General features: G+C 41.4%; 3 protein-coding genes across 4 annotated transcripts; all 3 read left to right on the plus strand.

Annotated features, from left to right (window-relative positions):
• Window positions 1–1226: 1226 nt before the first annotated feature.
• LOC118286991 (cilia- and flagella-associated protein 251) lies at window positions 1227–6235 on the plus strand. Its single transcript, XM_035611668.2, has 6 exons — window positions 1227–2398; window positions 3564–3682; window positions 3803–3874; window positions 3964–4018; window positions 4107–4143; window positions 4463–6235. The coding sequence occupies exons 1-6, from the start codon at window positions 1519–1521 to the stop codon at window positions 4482–4484; spliced, it is 1185 nt and encodes a 394-aa protein (XP_035467561.1). The 5' UTR covers window positions 1227–1518; the 3' UTR covers window positions 4485–6235.
• Window positions 6236–7231: 996 nt separating this feature from the next.
• LOC118286989 (carbonic anhydrase) lies at window positions 7232–14729 on the plus strand. The gene is made up of 17 exons (XM_035611665.2): window positions 7232–7393; window positions 7559–7664; window positions 8152–8184; window positions 8286–8462; window positions 8939–9090; window positions 9175–9264; window positions 9569–9635; window positions 10034–10197; window positions 12089–12194; window positions 12273–12302; window positions 12402–12578; window positions 12806–12960; window positions 13061–13150; window positions 13420–13467; window positions 13566–13647; window positions 13748–13911; window positions 14110–14729. Exons 2-17 carry the CDS (start codon window positions 7577–7579, stop codon window positions 14278–14280), a joined length of 1794 nt encoding a protein of 597 aa, XP_035467558.1. The 5' UTR covers window positions 7232–7393; window positions 7559–7576; the 3' UTR covers window positions 14281–14729.
• Window positions 14730–16907: 2178 nt separating this feature from the next.
• LOC118287511 (carbonic anhydrase 4-like) lies at window positions 16908–21487 on the plus strand. Of its 2 annotated transcripts, none has more exons than XM_035612790.2 (9): window positions 16908–16970; window positions 17180–17255; window positions 17396–17422; window positions 17525–17695; window positions 18687–18835; window positions 18924–19019; window positions 19860–19953; window positions 20049–20212; window positions 20313–21487. In XM_035612790.2, exons 2-9 carry the CDS (start codon window positions 17180–17182, stop codon window positions 20502–20504), a joined length of 969 nt encoding a protein of 322 aa, XP_035468683.1. In that variant the 5' UTR covers window positions 16908–16970; the 3' UTR covers window positions 20505–21487. The 2 variants fall into 2 exon arrangements, with proteins under 2 accessions (XP_035468683.1, XP_035468684.1); XM_035612791.2 differs by having other exon boundaries at window positions 19875–19953.
• Window positions 21488–21817: the final 330 nt, after the last annotated feature.

Consider the following 21817-nt stretch of genomic DNA (forward strand, 5'->3'; position numbering starts at 1 on the left):
GGTTCATGAGGCAGGGTGCGGTGGCTTTATGTCAAAGTTGTTGGATATGCTGCGAAGAGAGGGGAATGTGGATAGTGTGAAAAGTGCACCATGGTGCTTAGTGTCAGTTTGCTAGAGCTCTGTTGAAGGTCACATAGTGGAGCAGGGCTATTGAAGGAGCCTTTACTGTAAATAGCTGGCTCGGCCACCTGTCAGTCTCACCAGCGGCTCACACAGAGGGAGGTGGAGTAATCACTTTATGCCCTCTGGTTCTCTCGTTGCATGATTGCTGTATGTGAAAATATGTACCTAAGTGAGGGTGTGTGTCCAACTCACGATGACTCAGGTGTCATTTTAAAGTAAATTGTCCACATTTCTCACAACCTGCACTGCTCCCACTGAACCTAAATCTGCTTTTCTCTCTTTCCACATCGCAACCCCCGGAATAAAATTGTCCAAACGTAAACCATTTGTCTGGAATGTCAGCTGCTCACATCCACGTCGCACACACTGCACATGAGCAGACTATACCACCATCTCCATTTCCTTCTATTTGCATCCATTCCATACATCATTTGGAGAGGTTCTTCTCGGCTTTGGGATTAGCAAGCAAATATTACATGTTCTTGGTCTGAGAGGTGTTGATTTAACCTTCTAGTCATTTTTAGCTGTTATTTAATTTTCCTCATATTGCAAGCTGTTTTAGTATTTTTTTTAAATCTATTCATGTTCAGTGAGGGTTTTATACAAATCAGTCTGCGTTCAAATGTGCACACGCAGTCCAGAGTTTTAACCAGGTTCAAGATGAAGTTACAGAAGAGTGGGGTGTATTGGTGAAAGTTGTGTGTGTGTGTGTGTGTGTGTGTGTGTGTGTGTGTGTGTGTGTGTGTGTGTGTGTGTGTGTGTGTGTGTGTGTGTGTGTGTGTGTGTGTGTGTGTGTGTGTGTGTGTGTGTGTGTGTGTGTGTGTGTGTGTGTGTGTGTGTGTGTGTGTGGTCACAGCAAAGTGATGTCAGACTCCTAAATGAAAAATTCCTATGACTACAATCGTTATACTGTATGTATACAGTATAACGTATCTAAATGTAATGTCAGCATTTAAACTGACCCCTCCCTCTCATCCCCCGCCCCCAACTGCCATACGCACATGCACCCCCTCTAATACTCTGCGTTAAGGGCATCGGGAGCATTCTTCCCAGACATGTGCCTCTGTCACTCATGCACACGCACATGCAGTCACACAAGTACACCACACTCCCAGCTGTGTTTCCACTGCGTCCTCTGTCTTTCCAGCACAAGACTGGCACTCTGCTCTGTCACTCTTGTGAACACAAGCCTCCTCACCCCCTCTCTCTGCAGCCGGGAGTAAAGCCCCGGCTAATATACTGGAATTATCTGTAGCGCTGTTGTGTTTTCCAAGGATTTTGTTATTTTCAAGTGTTGACAACCCATCGATTGTTTTGATGGAATAATTCAGGTAGAGACTTTCTTCTAGTGTGGGTTTTTTATTACTTAAAAGGGGCTGTGTAAATTTTTCCAAGATGGCACCTGTGAAAGGCTGGGTAGTGGGGCTGCTGCTGGTGCTTCTGTGTCCATCCCAGTTGCCACTTTCCGGGGTAGTTAGTGCCCAGAGCGTGGCTGAAGCAGAGGCAGACCTCCATGTCAGAAATGAGGAGGAGGTTGTGGCAGATGAGGGTGGAAACACTGAGGGTGATGATGCTGCTGAGGAAGAGGAACAGCTAAGAGAGGAGGGAATTGAAGAAGATTCAAATGAGGAGGACGCATCTGAGGGACAGGAGGCGGAAGAGGAAGAGATAGAGACTGAGGAGGAAGAAGAGGGGGAAGAGGAGACTGAGGAGGAAGAAGATGAGACCTCTGATGAGGAAGCAGAGGGGGAAGAGGAGACTGAGGAGGAGGAGGAGGAGGAAGAGGAAACTGCTGAGGAAGAGACCGATGATGAGGAGGAAGAGGAAACTGCTGAGGAAGAGACCGATGATGAGGAGGAGACAGATGAGGAGGAAGAGGAAACTGCTGAGGAAGAGGCCGATGAGGAGGAGGAAGAGGAAACTGCTGAGGAGGAGGAGGAAGAGGCTGCAGAAGAGGAGGATTATGCAGAGGAAGAGGAGGATGATGAGGAAGCAGCGGAAGAAGAGGAGGAAGTTGTGGAGGATGAGGACGAAGAGGCTGCAGAAGAGGATGACGAGGCAGCAGAGGAGGATGCTGAGGAGGATGCTGAGGAGGATGCTGAGGAGGAAGCTGATGAGGAAGCTGATGAGGATGCGGAGGCCGCGGCTGAAAGTGAGGAGGAAGAGGAGGTATCCGAAGGGGAGGAAGTAACTGCGGAAGAGAAGGCTGAGGAAAAGGATGATATTGCTGAAGATGACTCTGAGGAGGAAGAGGATGAAGCTGAGGAAGATGATGGTAAATCCACTTTTTAATATATAGAGTTGTCAAATATATTTTGACTATATTCATGGTTTGTGTGAATAAAACCATGACTACACAGTAATTTAGTATAAAATATGGCAACATGTTATTTTCATTGGGGCCTTTGAGTGAATGTCAACTCGGCAGTAGATTCTCTGACCTGCTGCAGCCACTGTAGGAGCAGTCGCACTTATCAGTCCTGAAATAGATGGGCTTATTCGTGGGAGCTAAGTGGTAGCTGGGGCCCAATGCCCCTTTTGTTGAGCCAATGTGGCTATTATGGGTCAAAAAATGGGAATAACACTTGGTGATCACTGGTTGTGATGTGTATATGCTGTTTACTCTTACAAATGCAACCATTATTTCATACATCTGCACAGAAACCAGAAATTATTAGGTTATTTGTCTGTGGTGGTGATAGTTGGCTCATCTCCACCTTTATGTTATACTTTCATAACAAGTGCCCATCTACACATTTCTTCTTCTTTATAGAGGTTGTCATAAATGTCTCACCTCAGTTTTTAGCACTTAAGCGTAATATTTAAAAAAATTTAGCCGATTAGCATTTAACATAACCTTACACCAAAAATAGACTTTTAAAGTTGATGCTGATATTGACATTTGGGTTTGAACCATAGACTGTATATAAAAATGAAGCCAATGTTAAGTCCCTAAAACCTGTATTATCTCGAATGACAAATGCAAATTATCATCTCATGAAAATCTCATCTCATCTCATCTTCAACCGCTTATCCGTGGTCGGGTCGCGGGGGCAGCAGCTTCAGTAGGGGGCCCCAAACTTCCCTTTCCCATCTCATGAAAATACTATATAAAATACTATACTGTATATAGATGATCAAATAGACGATAAAGCACTGTATGCATTAGGGCGTGGACACCCTGTGATTGACAGCTAGTGTCGTCCAATAGTCGCATGGTTTAGGTGGACATGCAGTGGATGAGCTCTCAGCCAGGCCACATTTTAAAGAATTGGTGAAGATGACACGGTTTCTAAGTTGAACCTACTGTATTCTGGTGCACTGCAGGTTCCTTCAACCCATCGACAGATACATACACACTGAAACATTAGATCTGCAATCAGCTAACATTACCCAACATAGAAGCCTACTTTGTGGTTGACTCTGCCGGCTTTACACAGACGAGCCTGGAGCTGACGTCACTGCAGAAAACCAGCATGACGCAAGTGAAGAAGAGGCCATCGCTGACATGCTGCAATTCCGCTCTGGCTCTTTGTGCAGCGTTTGCTCCATCTGTGAGGTAAAAGCACAAGTGCTCACCTGACACTCAACTATACCCCGACACTGTTTGTTAGAAAGTCTCGCGCAATCGAAAGGTGTTGAACACAACTGCCCATTGAGTGTCTGTTTCTCCTGGCAGCACTGCTCTAGTGACTGTGACAAGTGCCCATGTGAGGAGGGAGATGAGGCCGACCACTGCGAGCACTGCCAAGTGAGCATCTTCTCCCCGCAAATGCTGTTCATAATACACGTCATCATGTCCAGAGCCTCCTCATGTTAACCCTTTTTTTTGTCCTTCAGGGATGCTCGTCCTGCTACCTTTGCCCCATACTGTGCGACACAATTTGCACACCAGGTAAACACTGGTAGTTATTGGTCATAGTCAATGTACCATTGTTTATTTTGTCAACTTTGTCCGGTCCTTACTTGTGTATGTATTGCAGGTGGCCTTGTTGATGAGCTTACCGCGTCCCTCTTTCAGTAAGACTTCTAAGTGCTCACATCACATTCATCTGCAGTACTTAGTGACACAATAGTAGAGGCCTGAGGCCTGTAACACGAAGCAGGATTTGCCTTTATGACTTTGAAAGAAAACATTTAAAGAACTCGCTTAAAAAAGATCAAAAGATAAGATTGCGGAGCACTTCTTATCGGTGTAAATCACCATCATGAATGTGTACTGACTTTAACTGGTAATAAATTATTTGGCTCTGTGGAGCTCTTTGGAGCCAAATAACTCATGTAGACTCTGGCACCGGTCTCTTCACTCATACTCGTGGCCTTTTTGTCTCATCTGCAGGACTTTCACCTCTCTCCTCTGAGCACCCTGCAGGATTTGTCGCTGTGCTCCTGTGTTCACACGAGGCATAGCGCGGAGGATCGCAACTGTCTGGCTGTCACGTCATGAATCAGACATTTTTTTATTTACTCTTATTAAAATCCGAAAATAGTCAATTTGAAAAATTTTATTTCTTCTATTTTTATTTAATGACCTTAATATTGTCAGATGCAAAATACAGTATTTCTAAGGCTATGCTTTGTTTATATGTATTTTTTTTGTAGGAGCATCATCTTAAGACATTTTTAGCTGAGCAAGGATTATTTATGGACCTATTTTGTAGCAGAAGTATTTTGCAACATGTGCCTCATGCACATGTTGCATGCTAATTTTTTTCAGGACACGTTCTTCTAGTTTTCAGCATGTTACAGTAACATTTTACACATAGTATTGCTGTGCAATGTTAGATACTTCTTTCATCTGTTCATAGATTTCTCCTTACTGGGAGTCACTCCTGTCAGGTGAGGTCCTGTCCTGTGTCGAGGCAAACCAGTTTAAGTTATTTCTCAGTGACTGCAAAAATAGAAATAAACAGGGTCCTGTATGGGCTGTTAATTTTAATTGCAGGAACAAGTGTTTAACTAGACTAACCTGAAATAGTTGGCCACTTTTGGAGCAATTTAAATTAAGTGAGTGCTGTTTCCCCCTATAGCTTAGCTTACTGCCTTTTGGCCTGATTCCACTGTACTCATCACACAAAAGTTAGGAATCTATGCATCAATTGGTTGCAAAGGGGCTGTGCATAAAATAAAACAACAATGATCAACATTAGCAAAATATACAAATGTAAAAATAAGTGAGATAAAGTACATTTAAACATTCTCAACACAATATTTGTAATATCTTATAAAAATATATAAAAGTGCTATAAAAATCCTTCACATTTACACTATACCTGGATGCAGATGAGAAAATACAACAACCAGACTTGGCCTCTGTATACACATCTGAAATCGGTGTTAATTTGCATTTTATATATTTTTGTGATATTTTAAGCCAGTTAGAGGTTTGAATACCAGGCCCTCGGCTCTGTTGTTTTGACTTTGACTCTTTTAACTAATCTTGTGAGTCACTATTGATTCATCCAGTGATTCTTTATTTATAAGATCTATTCACTCACCATAAAGAGCTTCACTGGTGGATAATGTCTTTTTTTTCTTTGAAAAGGGTAAACACACCCAAGGCATGACCTGAGGTGAGGCATGGTGTTTGAGAACATGGTGGAGTGTTCCTCTGTTGCAGACGTATACGTCTCAAAAGGTGTGTGTGTGTGTGTGTGTGTGTGTGTGTGTGTGTGTGTGTGTGTGTGTGTGTGTGTGTGTGTGTGTGTGTGTGTGTGTGTGTGTGTGTGTGTGTGTGTGTGTGTGTGTGTGTGTGTGTGTGTGTGTGTGTGTGTGTGTGTAAACAGAAGCAGTTCCAATAAACATCACCTGTTGTTTTTATTGAAAACTTGCATCTGTAACTATGAAATATATAACCCAATTTAAAATGTTGGTTTTGAAATTTCTATACAGATTCAACAACCAAGCCATTATATGTAAATTAGTGAGTTTGAGGTCTTGGTATGTGGATTTTGGTGCTGACAGTCAGGTGAGCCGTTCCCATGATAACGGTCTTCATGCCAGATTTAACTTTAAAATGTTATTTGTTCAATTTTTTGGAAGAGTAAAAAAAAATCCTGGACAGATTTGTCTTTTGAACAGACTAAAATAAATCACATAGTCTAATAAGGTGTCAACTGTCTCCTCCAGAATTCCTATTACCATTGAAAGATCACAAAAATTAAGGATGTTTAATATCATCATGGTTTAAAGATACAAATGGCATCGTCCAAGAAAACAGGACAGTCTTGTGTTCCCTAACAGTCCTTGTACCAACAATGGCTTGTGTAAGAGAGAAGTTTGAAATAATCCAAAGTGTAAAGCTTCTCTGGTATCAGTTTGCAGAACCGCCCACGAATTAAAAGATTAGTCGAGCTGTAAATGCCATTAGAGCAAATTTCTGTGGTGTGTAAAACCTTCTATTTGGATTTTGCTTTTGTGCATTTGTGTTTCTAAGTCTGCTGTTGCTGAGCACCACAAGTAAGGAGGTCTGGGTTCAAACGCACAGTTCTGAATCCATCCTGCATTGCAGTTTAACAGCATGTGTCCTGTTGTGTTGTTGTAAGAGTAATTTGCAGCAAATAAGCAAATATAGTGACACTTTACTTTAATCCTCCCACTTTTCATGTGCAAGCAACATTTAATGAATGGTTTATAATGCAGTAATGTAGTTGTAATCAGATGTAGATGTTAACTAAGGGAAACTACTCAGGACAAGATATGGGACAAGAAATAAAAATATAATAATATGAAATATGTCCTCATAGGAGAAGTTGGGACTAAAACATGTATCAAGATCAAAGTTTCAAAAAACCCCACAAAGGATTATTTGGCTTTGGGATTAAGGTTTAAACTCGGGTTTACTACTTCACCCATAGTGAGTGAGCACTGTATATGGTAAACTGGATGCTGCGTCATGGACATTGACTGTATAAATATAACAATGTCATGCAGCAGGAATCATTCAGATGAAAAATACCCAAGATTTTTCCAGATCACTGACTTGCTCTGAGCACCTGTATTTTGATTGCAATGTACTGTAATATGACTACAGGCCTGTTTTTCAGGACACGTCTCCCCCATACTGGTTTTGTGTTGTATACACAGCGGGGCCCCCTCCCATTGCATGTCCATCCTACTCTCTTTTACTAACTTGAAACATTCTGCAACAATTTTTCTTCACCTCGCTGGTGGACGCATTTGGCAACGGATATTACTTTAATGTGATACCTCATGTAATATCATAGTCCCCCATTTTTAAACCTTGGGATCTTGAGACCTGAACCATAAGGTAAGCCTGTTCATTCATCAGACTTTTACAAAATGATATTCTCTGACAGAAGTGCAGGAATTTGATCAAGTCATATGAGAACAATCACTTCAAAATTATATGAAAAAAATAATAACAAATTTAACTAATCAGCATCATAAATGCTAATTTCTAATGCTCTTGCAGGGCAGTTTGTTTTACTGTATGTTGGTAGTTAAGTGGGATTTCACTTTGAAGATGTATCACTCCTCACTGCTGCTGTGCCTGAGTTTGGGAGCTTTCCTAAAATGGGGTGAGTAAATCACATCAATATCCACTTAAATACTTTAGATACTGAGCTCTTATCATTTCCATTTCTTTGAGGTATCATAACTACAATAAATATCACAATGTATTTTATCCATACGGTTGTTGCCATTTAAAAAAATCTAACCAATAAAAGAAAGGTTATTCATCAAATATTATTCTATATTACATCATTTGATTAAAAAAAAAACAATTCAACAATGTATGAGCACAAATTGACTTATAGTGGGACTTGTGTAGCTGGTTTTAGGTTAACATGGATGTCATTTAGTTGAGTGGTTCCCAACCTGGAAGCCAGGTCCCTTCAATAAAACGTCACTAAATCTGAAATATGAGATGAGTGAGAGTAGGAAAAAAAACAAGGTTCTTCTATGGTGAATAATGATAATAATACTAATTATTGTTTCCATTATTATTTGAATCACTTGGCTCTTGTATTACTTAATATTTTGTTGGCTGTGTTTCTGTTTTAGTTGCTGGAAGCGACTGGTGCTACACTGGCTGTGGTAAGTAAGAAACAGATTTCTGACTCACTGAGTGATTTGGATCAAACAATCGATAGTTTACATTAATCCTCAGCATTTAAGAGAAACTTCAACTTTCACAGAATACTCTCCAACCGACTGGGGAGACCTCGCTGGTTCTTTCTGCGGAGGCAAGCGGCAGTCTCCTGTTGACATAGTCACCAGCCATGTTCAGACGAACCCCGACCTGCTTAACTTTAACTTCACTAACTTCTCCTCTCAACACGTCATCAAAACCATCAAAAACGATGGACATACAGGTACAGAAACCCTGGCTACACATGTCATTTTCACCTTTGAATTGACTGTATACTATATACTACTAGGGCTGTGGTCCATCCAAAGAATTTGATCGATTGGTCAAGGGAAAAAACAAATCTGCACATCAACGTAAATGGGCCACACTCTATCTGGTTGCCTAGCGGCCCAATTTAATCATAAATTTGCATAACAAGCTAGTATTTGCTGTAAATTAGATATCTTGGACCCAATCAATGGACCAAACATATTGAAATATGCCAATTCAGATATGTTCACACTCAAAGCCTGAAGTTTTAAAGACAAAGATAATGGAGCATCCTAATGTAGACAAGTTAGCCTGCCCCCTTTTTTAGATGACGTGCCATGTTGGTGGTTGTGCTGTACAAAGTTTACACAGGAGTCTTTGCTCATCGTAAAGAGAGGAAACGTCTGCATACTGAGACTGTAACTTCATTTTCCTCCTTTCCATGCACAGTGAAATGCACGCTGAAGGAAAATGAAGTTGAAGTGAGCGGAGGTGGACTCAATGGAACATATTCTACAATCCAGTTTCACTTTCACTGGGGTGACACACTCCATCATCCCGGTTCAGAGCACACCATTGATGGGCACAGATATCCAGTGGAGGTACTCTAATGTTTGACATTCACTCTAGATTAACCTCACTCCGTTTATATTTTGCCTAATATCAATATGTATTATCTCTTTTAGATGCACATTGTCAGTCTGAAAAAAGGTCTCACCGTAGAACAGGCCGTCGCGGATTCAGAAGGGATTGCTGTTCTTGGGTTTTTCATAAATGTATGTGTACAAAATTATTATTGCAAAGAAATGTCTTCTAATGGTAAGCCTGCTTAAACACATTTTGTATTGGAAATTGCATCAAAGATAGGGTCATTAAAGATGTTTCCAGCTTTATAATTGGAAAAAGGGGTTGAACCTATGAAATGTGTTCTGTACAAGGTCATTTATTGGCTTCTGATAGCAGCATCTGAGTGTTTTATTTAGACTCCCTGACAGAATTGACAAGTAAAATACATGCACAGTCTTGAGAGCATTACCATACTCACGTTGCAACTGAAATTGTAATGGCTTCTCCTCAAAGGCAACAGAAGATGGAGATATGTCTGGACCATGGAACACACTCACGTCTTACCTGACCAATGACACAGGTAGATGTGGAACTTTTGTTACGCCTAGGTTTTCGTGTACGATATTCAAGTTGAGGAGGTTGCAGCGATTTGATCGAGCGTGTAGAGATCCAGTGCAGGATGTATCGTGGTTGCTGTGATATAAGATGTACCAAGACATGTAATGCATTTATAAAAAAGAGATTTGAAATATTTAGCCCCAGGCCAATAGTCAGACATCACGCAATCTATCAAATGCTGTCACCTGAAACATGTTTAGTACCAGCATATTTGTATTGTATTGTAATCATGTCAATCCTGTCAGGCCCTCATGTCGAGCTACACTCATCTTTTTTTGCCGTTCTTTTGGTGCATTTAAATCTACATGTCTCCTTTCACTTGACTACGGCCCCTTTCTTTGTTTCTTCAACTTTCCTTAGACACCGAGCTTACTGTAAACCATGCCATCTCTATTGATGACCTGATTGGAACGGTCTCCCTCACAAATTTCTATCGGTACATGGGCTCCCTCACCACACCCAGCTGCAACGAAGCGGTCGCATGGACGGTCTTTCATGAGCCAATCAACATCAACAAAAATCTGGTGAGTTGGGCGGCCTGGAAAAACGTTCTTCTGCAGGGTGAGAGGAGGAGAGAGGGTCGTGTTTAGTCAACACACGCTCCTCCGCAGAAGGAGCAATGTTTAAGGCCTCGTGAGACATTTAAAGTGCTTGTATTTGTCCGAATTTTGACAGAATGCCAAGAAATATAAAATAAAAGCGGTAAATAGGGCCTAAAATACAATACATTTTTAATAAATAGGAGGTTGACTGCTTTTGTATAGCACTCCTCTAGTATTAACGACCCCTCAAAGCACTTTACACTTTCAAACATGAAAACACATGGGGCAATTTTGGGATTCAGTGTCTTGCCAAAGGACACCTGGACATGCAGACTGGAGGAGCCAGGAGTCAATTTAGTGAATGACATGCTCTTTCTCCAGAACCACAGCCAATGTTGTGTTGTCAATCATGATTTTTTATAATTACGCATGTATCCAATGATGAATTAAAAACAATATGACAGTGAAAACAATATTACAGTTACAAAGGGGTTGTTTGTAGCGATGGGCCAGAAAAGTAATGAATTACAGAACCCGAATCTGCAGATTCATTCCGGTTTACATAAAATTATATTTACTAATTTGACTGACGCTTGTGAGGGAAAACATTACAGCCTCAGTATAACAGGAGACCTGGAAGTTAGTACTAAGTGCTAAATCTGTTCAGTGAGACAAATTGAAAGAGCACGGCAAGTGCTAGTTAGGGTGATAGACGTGTTATGGGAGGAGGTTCTCTCGGAAGAGATGAGTCCTAAAGAGGTTGTTGAAGATAAATAGGAATGCCCCTGCTCATATAGTGTGAAATAGTTTGAACCACCATCGGGGAACCACAAAGGACAAAGGACAGTCTGGACTGGGATCTCACTGTGCTCTGCAGTCGTCGAGGTGAGACAAAACCATTGTATGTACTGACTTAGGTGGGTGCCAGGTATGGCCTTTTTAGGGATTTTTGAGGTTGGTGTTATGCTGGCAAGACTGAGACATATATAGTTGGGTGTAATCTGCATAGCAGTCACATGAGAAGCCATGTGACTAAGGAAGAGTATAGTGCAAAGAATAGCCTCCTCTTTTCCCCTGTGGGGAGGGCGTGGGCATAAGGATGTGACCATGAAATGATACATTTAAGGAGTGCCTCATATTAAAGATGAGACTTTGCACACATATAGTACCCATTCTGTTATTTCAAATTGAATGTACCAAATCTGAAGTGTCTGAAGAAAAAAATTATTGTCTAAATATCCAAATGTCTTCAGCCTTGATTGTATCTTGAACAGTTTGCGAGAACACCATTAAACTTGATGTCAGAGACGTGTCAGAGTTGAATGACAAAATACTGGATTGTAAAAATGCTTGAATATAAAAAGAATTTGCTTGTGAAGTGAAGTAAAAAAAGTGACCTATGACAAGAGGAATCTTTCGCGAATACTAGTATATGCTGGTGTCTGCTTTGATAATTTTGTATGAAATTTTTTTCACTGTAGCAACAACACAAAGCCCTTGTCAGGCTGCATGTGATATGTGAAATCTTATCTACATGACAGCCATCAGCACTCGGCTGATGAAGAGCCCCACATGTCTCTCTGCATGTGACATGCTTTGTGTTTCACATAACTGAGTGAGGCGCATGACTCGATGCATAACAAAATCAGATATGAAAGTTTTAAACAATAGTCTACGTCTACACGTTGATTAAAACAATAAATTGTGTTCCAACTCAATAGAATAGCAACAGGGAGTTTTGACAAAACCGGATCCACATTCATGGCAGTATAGGAGCCTGTCACCTCATCAGTTGATGCTGATCCTCAGATTTTTGCCCATAACTTCACTGTTGGATCTCCCAGAGTAAACTTTTGTCTTTTTCTGTTACTAGATTCAGCGGTTTCCTGCGATTACAGGAAGCACAAACGTTTATCGGCCCACACAAGCTCTCAATGGACGCCAAGTGTTTGCCTCCAGTGCAACTCCTCCCCCTCCCAGTGAGTTGCAAACTATGACTCATGATATCTATGACTCAGTGTTGACACATTAAATATGACCGTTCCTCTCTTCTTTAGGTCATCCATGGTGCTATGAAGATCACTGTAGTATGTATCAGCACATTTGCACAGTTACAGTATAAATCTGATGGATTGAATTGAATTCATAGGCTTGTCTAAAACTTTGGTTTTCCTCTCTGCCCTCAGTGTACAGTCCGACTAAATGGCAACAGCTGTCTGACTCCCACTGTGGTGGAGAACACCAGTCACCCGTCAACATTGAGACACAGAAAATAGTGGTTGATGAGCACCTCGATACCTTCACCTACACAATGTTTGATGACAAACATGCCATCAAGTATATAACTAACACGGGTCACACAGGTTTGACAGTTTTCAAAACCATTGTTTTCAAATCTCAGAAGTGGAACCATTATTCATTTCATGAAATAGATCTGTAATTATGGAGTTATTTTAAGTAATAGTTAGGAATAAAGTAAACTGTAGTATTAATCTTATTCAAAATGACAGTGACAGCCAAAAATGGACATTTTGAAATGCATTAAGTCTGTGAAAGCCACTTTTGATTGTGTTTTTCACTCAACTCCCAGTTAAGTGTGTACTGAAAGAAGATATGGTGGAGGTATCGGGGGGTGGATTGGGATACGTCTACTCTGTCCTTCAGTTCCATTTCCATTGGGGCTCCACATCAGTTGAGTCTAAAGGCTCAGAGCACACGGTCGACTCAAAACGATACCCGATGGAAGTAATTACAAAACTGAGTTGTTTCATTTAAATCAATGGTTTGTAATAGAATTAGCTTTCATCAGTGTGTACTGTATGTCCTCAATTATGTCTTTGTCCAGATGCATATAGTGACCAAGAGGAAGGATTTAACTTTGGATCAGGCAATAGACACTCCCAATGGCCTGGCAGTTCTGGGTTTCTTTATTGAGGTAATCTCCACCTGCTCTCATTCATCACAAAGCTTTTTTATGTGGATATTTGTGAATATTGGGAAACGAAATGTTACACATGGGATATCCTTCTTTCAGCAGTTTGGTTAACAGACAACACATGATATTTTTCCTCATTTGGGTTTTGAAATGGTCCCTTACTAAACTACTAGGCAAAGAAAACCAAGCTTTGCTTTCTCTCCAGTCTAGATTTAACCAAAAACAAGAGTCTATTCTGCAAAAGACTTTTCTCAATGTCTATTTTCTAGGCTGCGGACACGACCAAAAGCAGCAGCAGCAGTTCAGGACCTCACGAGGTAAGCGGAGTAGTTTTCCTAAAACCAGCTCCCAAATTTTGATAACTGACATGATTTACTCAAATGTTCTCAATTGTTCACCTTGTTTGTCTCTGTAGCCAAATCCCACATCGGGTCCAACGTCTGATATGAAAGCCTGGATGACACTATCCAACTCCTTCTCAGCCATTAAAAACATCAGTGAGCCCTCACTGGTTTGAATCACTGTAACCTTTAAAATGCTGCATGTGCAGACATAAAATTTAGTGATGATTTTTTTTCTATGCATTTTATTCTTCAGACTCAGAAGTTGAGATCACAGAAGAGATCTCCATTGACGACCTACTCGGCAAAGTGAACCGAGCTTCATACTACCGCTACAATGGCTCCTTAACTACCCCTTTGTGCAATGAAGCAGTGGTTTGGACCGTCTTTAAAGAGTCTGTGAAAGTGGACCAAAGCGTGGTAAGGCGACTCATGGAGCATGGGAGGTTAAAAAGACCCTTGATCAGTTTCTGTTCTATGTCCCTACCCTGTGTTACAGGGTAGTTCCCCTTAGCTACATTAGCTAAGGGCTTCAGATCCATGGACATCCAGTCAAAAGATAAGCTGTAATGTCGGTCTGTCCTGACTGAAAGCTAAAATTTGGTTTAACCCCACCAGATGACACTGTTCCCGACTCAGACCGGATATCAAAACGTGTTTCGGCCTGCACAGTCTCTTCACGACAGGACAATCTACGCCAGCTCATCAGCAGCCAGTGGCCCTGGACCCATCGGACTGTTTCTGCTGCTGGCATGTCTCTGCACCTTCCTTTTTCATTTGCATCTGTGAAAAATGTTAAACTAACTGGAACTGCTGTGAAGGATAATCATATATTGCAGGAATGATCAGTTTGTATTTGTCACATTATTACAGTATTTGCAAGCAAATGTTAGTTATTTTTGACATTGTGGTATGCAGTTATATAATTTTATAATCAAGATGCTAACTAGAAGTTGACGAGAGAAGTTTCTTTATTTTCTTTTTTTTTAACGCTAACGGGGCTTGTGTTTTGGCTCTTTCTCCCCCTTCAACCACAATTGTAAAAATCATTAAAAATGGCAATATAATTTTTTCTCCAAAACTAGCACAGTGTATATACTGAACAAAATGAACAATTACATTTCAGGTAAGTCAAGACTGTTGTCTAATATGTGTACCTGATAACAATAAGAGTAACTGTTGCATTCGCTGAAGCTAATGGGGATCCTAATAAACAATAAACATATAATCTAACCTTCCACTACATGTCAGTGTAAATCAGTCCACTATATTCACTGACAACACAACTCAAATATACAAAATCTAAATGACAATGGGTAAAGTTATAGGGATTAGAGATTACAGCTGTCTATCTTTATGCACATTGAAAAAAGAAATTGCATACCAACTTAAAAAGAAATTACTTCAATTGGTAAGAAACAAATTAATTAAGTTTGTTTTATTTAAAGTTATCAACAGTCTTATCTCGTTAACCTCAAGTTAAACATACTCGATTCACTTGTGTGTTACCAATTAAAGTTATTTTTCTCAAGTTGGTAAACAATTTTCTTTTTTCATTGTAAATTGAATCTCATTCGGGGGATATTTTTATCACCAGTGTTAAACAGTGTTACAGTTTCACCCAAATATAAATGAACCAGCCACATACATAATGTGAATGGCTGCGGCATTAAAAAAAAGAAGAAAAAAAAGAATCTGCTATCCTTGCAGATGTTTGCCTAGTAGAAAGATTATGTTAATTCAAATTCAAAACTTTTATAGGTTGTTATCACTGGTTGAATTATGTTTGATTCAACTGATATAACTGTGGCTATCTAAAAAAAAAAAAAACTGCCTGAAGCAGAAAACATGAAGCAGATAACATGTCATGCAAATTCTAACATTTGCCAAAACGGTTGGTTTGGAGTGAACTGTCATAAAAACCTTATGGGACTTTTAAAGTTTAAGCAAAGTCACCTCAGAGGTGACTCAAGAAAACCAAGAAAAACTTGAAAGAGCCATAAATTTCCAATCAATAAAATCCAGAGAGCTCTATAAAATGTCGTGAATCACTCCCCTTGTGCCAACGTAAAAAGACTCCAATTTACAGATACAGTACTAAGACTGACAATCCATTTTTTAAACACTGCTTCCTTGGATAGTTGTTTAGTAATAATGAAAACAGACATTCACGACCAGTAAGATTTTGTTTCGTTCAGCCTGCACCTGGCATCTATTAACAAAACCAGAATTAAAGCTATTTTCCAGGCCTGATGCTGTATCATGGCACTTCATTTCCTCTGCCTATGAGATCATTTCTCAGTAGCCGTTCATTTGTTTGCTTGCGTCTCAGCAGGAGTACTTAAAAACCACTATGCCGAATTTTCATCAAATTTTGTAGAAGACCCAGGTTTTTTTTTTCTTCACTTTTTTAATATGGCAAGATTAGGGGTGTTAGCTTTGGTGGAGGTATGTGCTCTCCAAGCGCCCTTCTAGTTTCTACTTAAATCATCAGAGCATTTTGGCCTTTTTTGCAAGAGAGCTCACATTCCCTCCGTCTGTCTGTCCAACGAAATTCTAACTTTTTACTTTATTTCAACTGATCATCAAATCATTTAGCGGTTATCGTTCATCAGTAACTCTTGCATGCTTGTGGACATTTTTACTTAAAAAGTACCATATAGCATCATATGAGTCAGACTTTTTCGGATTTTGATTAATGCTAATGTTAAAAAATGCCCCACTTTCGAGTTTCCGAGGAGACGCAGCGCAGAGCCCACTAAGAAAACTCATGGGTGTTGGGTTAATGTGGCCCCAAAGCTAATTTGGGCCCTTGGTATTCTATAGTGCTGAGACTATACTGTGAACCGGTGAGCTCTCAAAACTGGATTAACAAATGGACCCGAGGTTCACCACAAACTGTTTTTGATGATCTAAAAAAGAAAAGATCTTTGTTGTTGTAGAATTTACAGTGTAGTGTCAACGACAGTGGAAGCTACTGTGTTTTAAAAGCTCAGTATAGAAAGACTTTGCATGAATAAACTGAAGCAGGGGGATGAAACCACAGGAGAAAAATTATGCGGCGAATGTCCAGTAGTTGCATGAACTTTGGAACGTTAACTTTTTAATATTTTGGAGGTTTTGCAGCACTTAGGTGCACCGCAGTCCTTTTTTGGTCATTAAAAAGAAACAAGTATACAATAACAGCAGCTGATGCCAATGCCAACAAATAAACTCAAAACAACACCTCTAATATCACTGCCAGAAAGCTACAGTATGCAAACGGGTACCTGCCACATATACTTGCAGCACATGTGGTATGTGTCCCTCCCCTCCCCTGGAGGGAGGGAGGGAGGGAGGGGGCCTGGGGGGGGGGGGGGGCTGAGGGGAGGGAGGGGGCCTGAGGGGGCCTGGGGGGAGGGAGGGGGCCTGGGTGAGAGGATAAAGGGCGAGGCCTCCAGGTGTTCTGGGACACGGACGAAGGCACAGGTGTGTCCAAGGTAAGACATGGTCTGAAACGTGCCTTCACACTGGAGCGTCTCAAACGTTCCACATGAACAAGTCGCCTCGGATTGTGATTGTTGTAAAAAAAAAAAAATCCATTTTAAAAGACACAGTTTTGACCTTCTTTTTTTGGTGACAATGTGGACAGTAACTCTCGATATCCGTATCTAATCGGTGGATGTTCACGTTTTGACTGTTACTTCAGATGATCTCTCTCGTAGCAGCCGCGCTCGCCACGTGCGCCCTCGTGTCCAGCGTCCACTGCGCCTCGGAGTCGACCGGTGGGTATCCGACGCGTTCCGAGTTCACGATCATGTTTCATGTTTGCATTCTTATAACATACGACTCTTTGGACGAACGCTGCGTCTCCATGGAGACCAACTGAAGTGATGAGCGTGTCCCCTCTTCCTCCCCCGTCCAGCCTGGTGTTATCACCTGCCGAGCTGCAGTGAGTGACCTCCTCGTTATCTCTTCACTGGCTGATTCTTATGTCACCGGTTGTTTGCATCCTCCGCTGCTCAGAGACTTTCCTTTCCTTGTGTGTTCGTAGATGACGACACCTGGTCGACCCTTTCTGCTCGATACTGTAATGGCATCCGACAGTCGCCCATCAACATCGCGCCGGCGTCGGCCCGACCCGATGCCAACCTGGGCGCCTTCACCTTCGGGAACTTCGACAACGCCTCCGCGCTAGAAAGCATCGGAAACACCGGCAGGACGGGTGAGAGGCGGCCGCGGGATGTGACCTGGCTTGTTTAACCTCGCGCTCATAGTTGAGCCCTTTGAGTCATTTGTCCATAATTACGTTCTTCAGTAAAAACCGCGTGCCACAAATCCACTTTGCGTTGTGGTGATCCTTCCCTTGTGTTCCAGGGAGCACAGAGGGGGCTTCTCTTTAGGTCTAACTGAGTCTGGCCGAGTCATATAAAAGCAGTTCATATTAGTAGATGCATCGTTTTTCTAACAATATTTGTATTGCCTATTTTCAATAAATATTAACAGCTTGAATTTAATCACTTTGTTTTAAACGTCATTTTGATTTTGACTGTCGAATGAATGCCCTTTCTCTCCCCCCCTCCCTTTTTTATTTTCTCCTTTCTTTCTCTCTGTATTGATTAAGTGTCTTTTAGGTTCTAGACCTAGTTATCAAATAATAATTAGGCCTACGTCCGTAGTACTAAAAAATTAAATTACGTTACTAAAAATGACCTTGCACTTGTCCCTTTTCATCATCATCCTTCTCCTTTTACCTTCTTTTCTGCGCCCGATGGATGGACTCCTTTCATTTTGTCTTTATTAATTAATCATTGACTTGCCGTCCAAAAGTCCACTGAGGGAAGGGGAAGGCGCCGCCGGTGGGCGGGGCTGGATGGCGGGCTTCGCTACGCATGTACGTCATCGTTGTTGCTAGTTTTCGATCAATCAAACATCATGATCCTCACTTGTCGCCCTGTCTGCAACGCCGAGCATTACATTACCAACATCCGTAGGTTTGCCAGGTCAGTCGGAATCAGGTCATGTTGGATGGGTTACGGACGGTCGTGGTCAGACCATAGTTCGGCGGGGCCCCTAGTCGCAGCGGGGCCCTAAGCGGTCGCTTGGTTCGCTTATAGGGACGGCCGGCTCTGGTCACAGCACTTGTCCTATTTAGTAGTTTTCTCCTGTTTCTCATCAGTTTAAACTTGTCCACCCTGTCTTTTAACCTCCTCCAGTCAAGGTTACCTTTGGAAGCGGTGTTCAAGTTTCAGGAGGGGGTCTGCCCGAAGCCTACAACAGCCTGCAGTTCCACTTGCACTGGGGAAATGGCTCCTCTGTCCCTGGATCTGAGCACACTGTGGATGGCAAGCGCTACCCCATGGAGGTGTGTATATTTTTTTTTCACATTAGGCTAGAAGTTGAAGTTGAAGCAATAAATTGACTAAGATATTTTCTTAACTTCCCTCCCACAGTTGCACATTGTAAACATCAAGGCATCCTATAATGGAAACACAACCCAGGCTCTTGCAGACTCCGAAGCACTTGCTGCTCTTGGTTTCTTGATTGAGGTTAGATGCATGCAGGTTTTTGCCAAAATATCTGGAAGTTATCTGTCTCTGACCTCATTACTCAAACCTCATTGCCCTTGTCTGCAATGTGTGGCCCGCTTCACACCTAAACGACAGGAGATACTCCCTTGTCCATCACACATACTCCAGTATAGCTATATGTTTTCACTGGTAATCCACTTATGGACTGCTGTGCACATAATCCAGAATAAATGACCTTCATTCTCTAACTCTATGAAACAACAATACAGATCACATCGACGTTTTACGTATGAGCGTGTAATATTGTCTCCCAATTGAGGAAGACGTGCTCTATGCAGCCGGAGGTCACCCGCCTACTTCCGCTGCTTAGACCACGATGGCCGAACCAAAATGAGATGGAAACACCGTTAACTTGCTGTCTTATTGTTAGCTCTGACCAGTGCTACACTAACGGATATCACTTATTCGTCGCTCTAAAGACAGTACTTGCCAGTGACACTGAGCGCAACTGCTGTTTTGAAGCGACGAAGTGATTTCCGAGAGTATGGCATTAGCCGGAACTAGCGAAAAATGGCAGGAGGGCTTGGGCATCTCTCTATGGAGGATTTGTTGTTGGCCTTGCCAAAAAAAAAAAATCTGGCTAATCTGGTAAATTGAAAACAAATGTAATGGCGCGGACCACACAACACTGTGTGCAGTTAAAAACATCACTCCCCGACAATTTATAGATAGACACTACGAATCAGGGGTTTTGGCCTTGTGGTTAGTGCGTCGGTCTCACATACCCGAGGCTGCGGGTTCGTGGCCTTGTCAGTGCCGTAAAATCATTAACAAGAATTGCTTACTGGTCCTTCAAAGAATGCATACTTTCAGGAAATGCCAGGCAATGCCACCGGTCAACCTGCAAGCTGGAAGACCTTGACCTCTTACTTGGCCAACATCACAAACAAAGGTAAGGAAAGATGTTTTACTCTTGTGGAAAATGTGATCCACTGTTCTGTAATAAAAATGATGCAGTTACTTCAGAGGTCGTGTTTCTGTTCTCAGATGACTCTGTTGCAATTGCATCTGGGATTTCACTGGACGATCTCCTGGATGGGGTGGATCGCTCAAAGTATTATCGTTACCTTGGCTCCTTGACCACCCCTGCTTGCAATGAGGTCGTGGTTTGGACTGTGTTCAAAGAGCCGATCAAAGTCAGCAAAGATTTGGTGAGTTTCTGGTGGCCCTCAAGTACAGTGGCCTGTACAGCAAGCACATATACTCCACCTGTGACTCATGCAACTAACTCGTTTAATGTCTTGTCTCCAGATTGACCTCTTCAGCACAACAATATACGTAACCAACAGCTCATCACCTTTAATGACGAATGTCTTTCGAAAGATCCAACCCGAGCAACCAGTCACAACACAGTCTACTAGTACCAGCAGCACCAGCTCTCCGCCGACAACCTGCTACTCTCTGGGGCTGATGGGCCTGAGTCTTGCTCTGGGCTGGAATTAGTGACAAAAAATGTGTCTCTGCAAACTTTCTGTGTTTCTGGCGAACCTGCCTTGTCCAAGTTGTTAATACATAAATCTGCAAATGACTTCATATCATGAGTGCTCTCAATTCAATATGTAGAAGACAATATGCATCTGGGATCAGTCTTTTCACATCCAAGCAGAACTGAGCCACAAGAACATGGCTGTTTACAAATGTAGCTTAATGTGTTATCGTTAAATTGTTGAAAGAACATAGGATGATTGCCGCTGCACTAAGGGGCTTGGCTATCATGGTAATGACGAGTAAATCATTTTTAAATAAGTTTTTAATGTGTTTGCATGCTTGCATGAATTTTTGTTATGCTGCAATTCTGGCACAGCCCATGTGAGTTTTGAGCAGACAAGGTTCCTGAGAAAGGGATACACTTGTATTAAGTGTACTGAGTAGCCCAAGTAATGGTAGAAAGATAAAAACGTATCAGTTTTAAAAGGCAATGTGCAATGGTATGAAATGTAATCCCTATTGTTATGCCAGGACTGAACTTGAGCTAGACAATAAGAGGTGGCTATTGAGAGCTCATCAGTATAGTTCCCAGAATATTAGATTACATAAAAGGTTTGCGATTTTTTTTTTTTTTTTTTTTTTTTTTTTTTTTTTTTTTTTTTTTTTTTTTTTTTTTTTTGCCGATGTGATTGTTTTGTTTCAAGAGAATCGATGTTAATGAAGATGCATCTGTTCAATGTTGTGCTTTTTAACTTGGTGTGACCACTGCAATTTATAGCTCGTCTAATATTTCCACTTCAGGACCATAATCATTGCTCAAACACGGAACAGGGAAGTTTGTCTGCAAATATTAACCTACTTTGAAGAAACAATGAAATGATTAACTTCACAGATAAGTTTGTTACTTCAAACATTTTTGAAGTTAGTATGCAAGTGTAATGACAGTGTAAGCTTTGAAAGTAATTGTGCTTTGAATAAAATGTATTGACTTAAAAATACATTTTATTTTTTCCCTGCTTGTGCATGACTCTCAGAACTAGTTACTTGCTGTAAAATCTGAGCTGGTAGTCATCTGAGGGAAGTCATAAAGCTGATGAACAATAGACACTTGTCTATCCGGCTAAATGGAATTTGAGACATTCTTGACTCTTATCTTTTTCCCAAACGTTAATCAACTAGCATGGGATCTGACATGGCCCAGGGGGAGGATTGTTCCTGACCTAGATACAAATCTGTGCCTTTAAAGCTGTAACTTTACCAACTTGCCCCTGATAATGAACAGTATGCACTCTAGTGTAAATCATGCAGTATCTGAGTTGTGAATGTGC

Source organism: Scophthalmus maximus, chromosome 16 (assembly GCF_022379125.1).
Source record: "Scophthalmus maximus strain ysfricsl-2021 chromosome 16, ASM2237912v1, whole genome shotgun sequence".
Classification (NCBI taxonomy): Eukaryota; Metazoa; Chordata; class Actinopteri; order Pleuronectiformes; family Scophthalmidae; genus Scophthalmus; species Scophthalmus maximus.

Excerpts from the sequence above, each read along its gene's own strand:
- LOC118287511 (XM_035612790.2), top strand. The coding sequence starts at position 17,180 with ATGATCTCTCTCGTAGCAGCCGCGCTCGCCACGTGCGCCCTCGTGTCC. Across the intron at positions 17,696-18,686 it reads CGGAAACACCGGCAGGACGG|TCAAGGTTACCTTTGGAAGC; the intron begins GTGAGAGGCGGC and ends AACCTCCTCCAG. Across the intron at positions 19,020-19,859 it reads CTCTTGGTTTCTTGATTGAG|AATGCATACTTTCAGGAAAT; the intron begins GTTAGATGCATG and ends GGTCCTTCAAAG.
- LOC118286989 (XM_035611665.2), top strand. The coding sequence starts at position 7,577 with ATGTTGGTAGTTAAGTGGGATTTCACTTTGAAGATGTATCACTCCTCA. Across the intron at positions 7,665-8,151 it reads GGGAGCTTTCCTAAAATGGG|TTGCTGGAAGCGACTGGTGC; the intron begins GTGAGTAAATCA and ends TTTCTGTTTTAG. Across the intron at positions 12,961-13,060 it reads CAAAACGATACCCGATGGAA|ATGCATATAGTGACCAAGAG; the intron begins GTAATTACAAAA and ends GTCTTTGTCCAG.
- LOC118286991 (XM_035611668.2), top strand. The coding sequence starts at position 1,519 with ATGGCACCTGTGAAAGGCTGGGTAGTGGGGCTGCTGCTGGTGCTTCTG. Across the intron at positions 2,399-3,563 it reads TGAAGCTGAGGAAGATGATG|ACGAGCCTGGAGCTGACGTC; the intron begins GTAAATCCACTT and ends GGCTTTACACAG. Across the intron at positions 4,144-4,462 it reads CTTACCGCGTCCCTCTTTCA|GACTTTCACCTCTCTCCTCT; the intron begins GTAAGACTTCTA and ends TCTCATCTGCAG.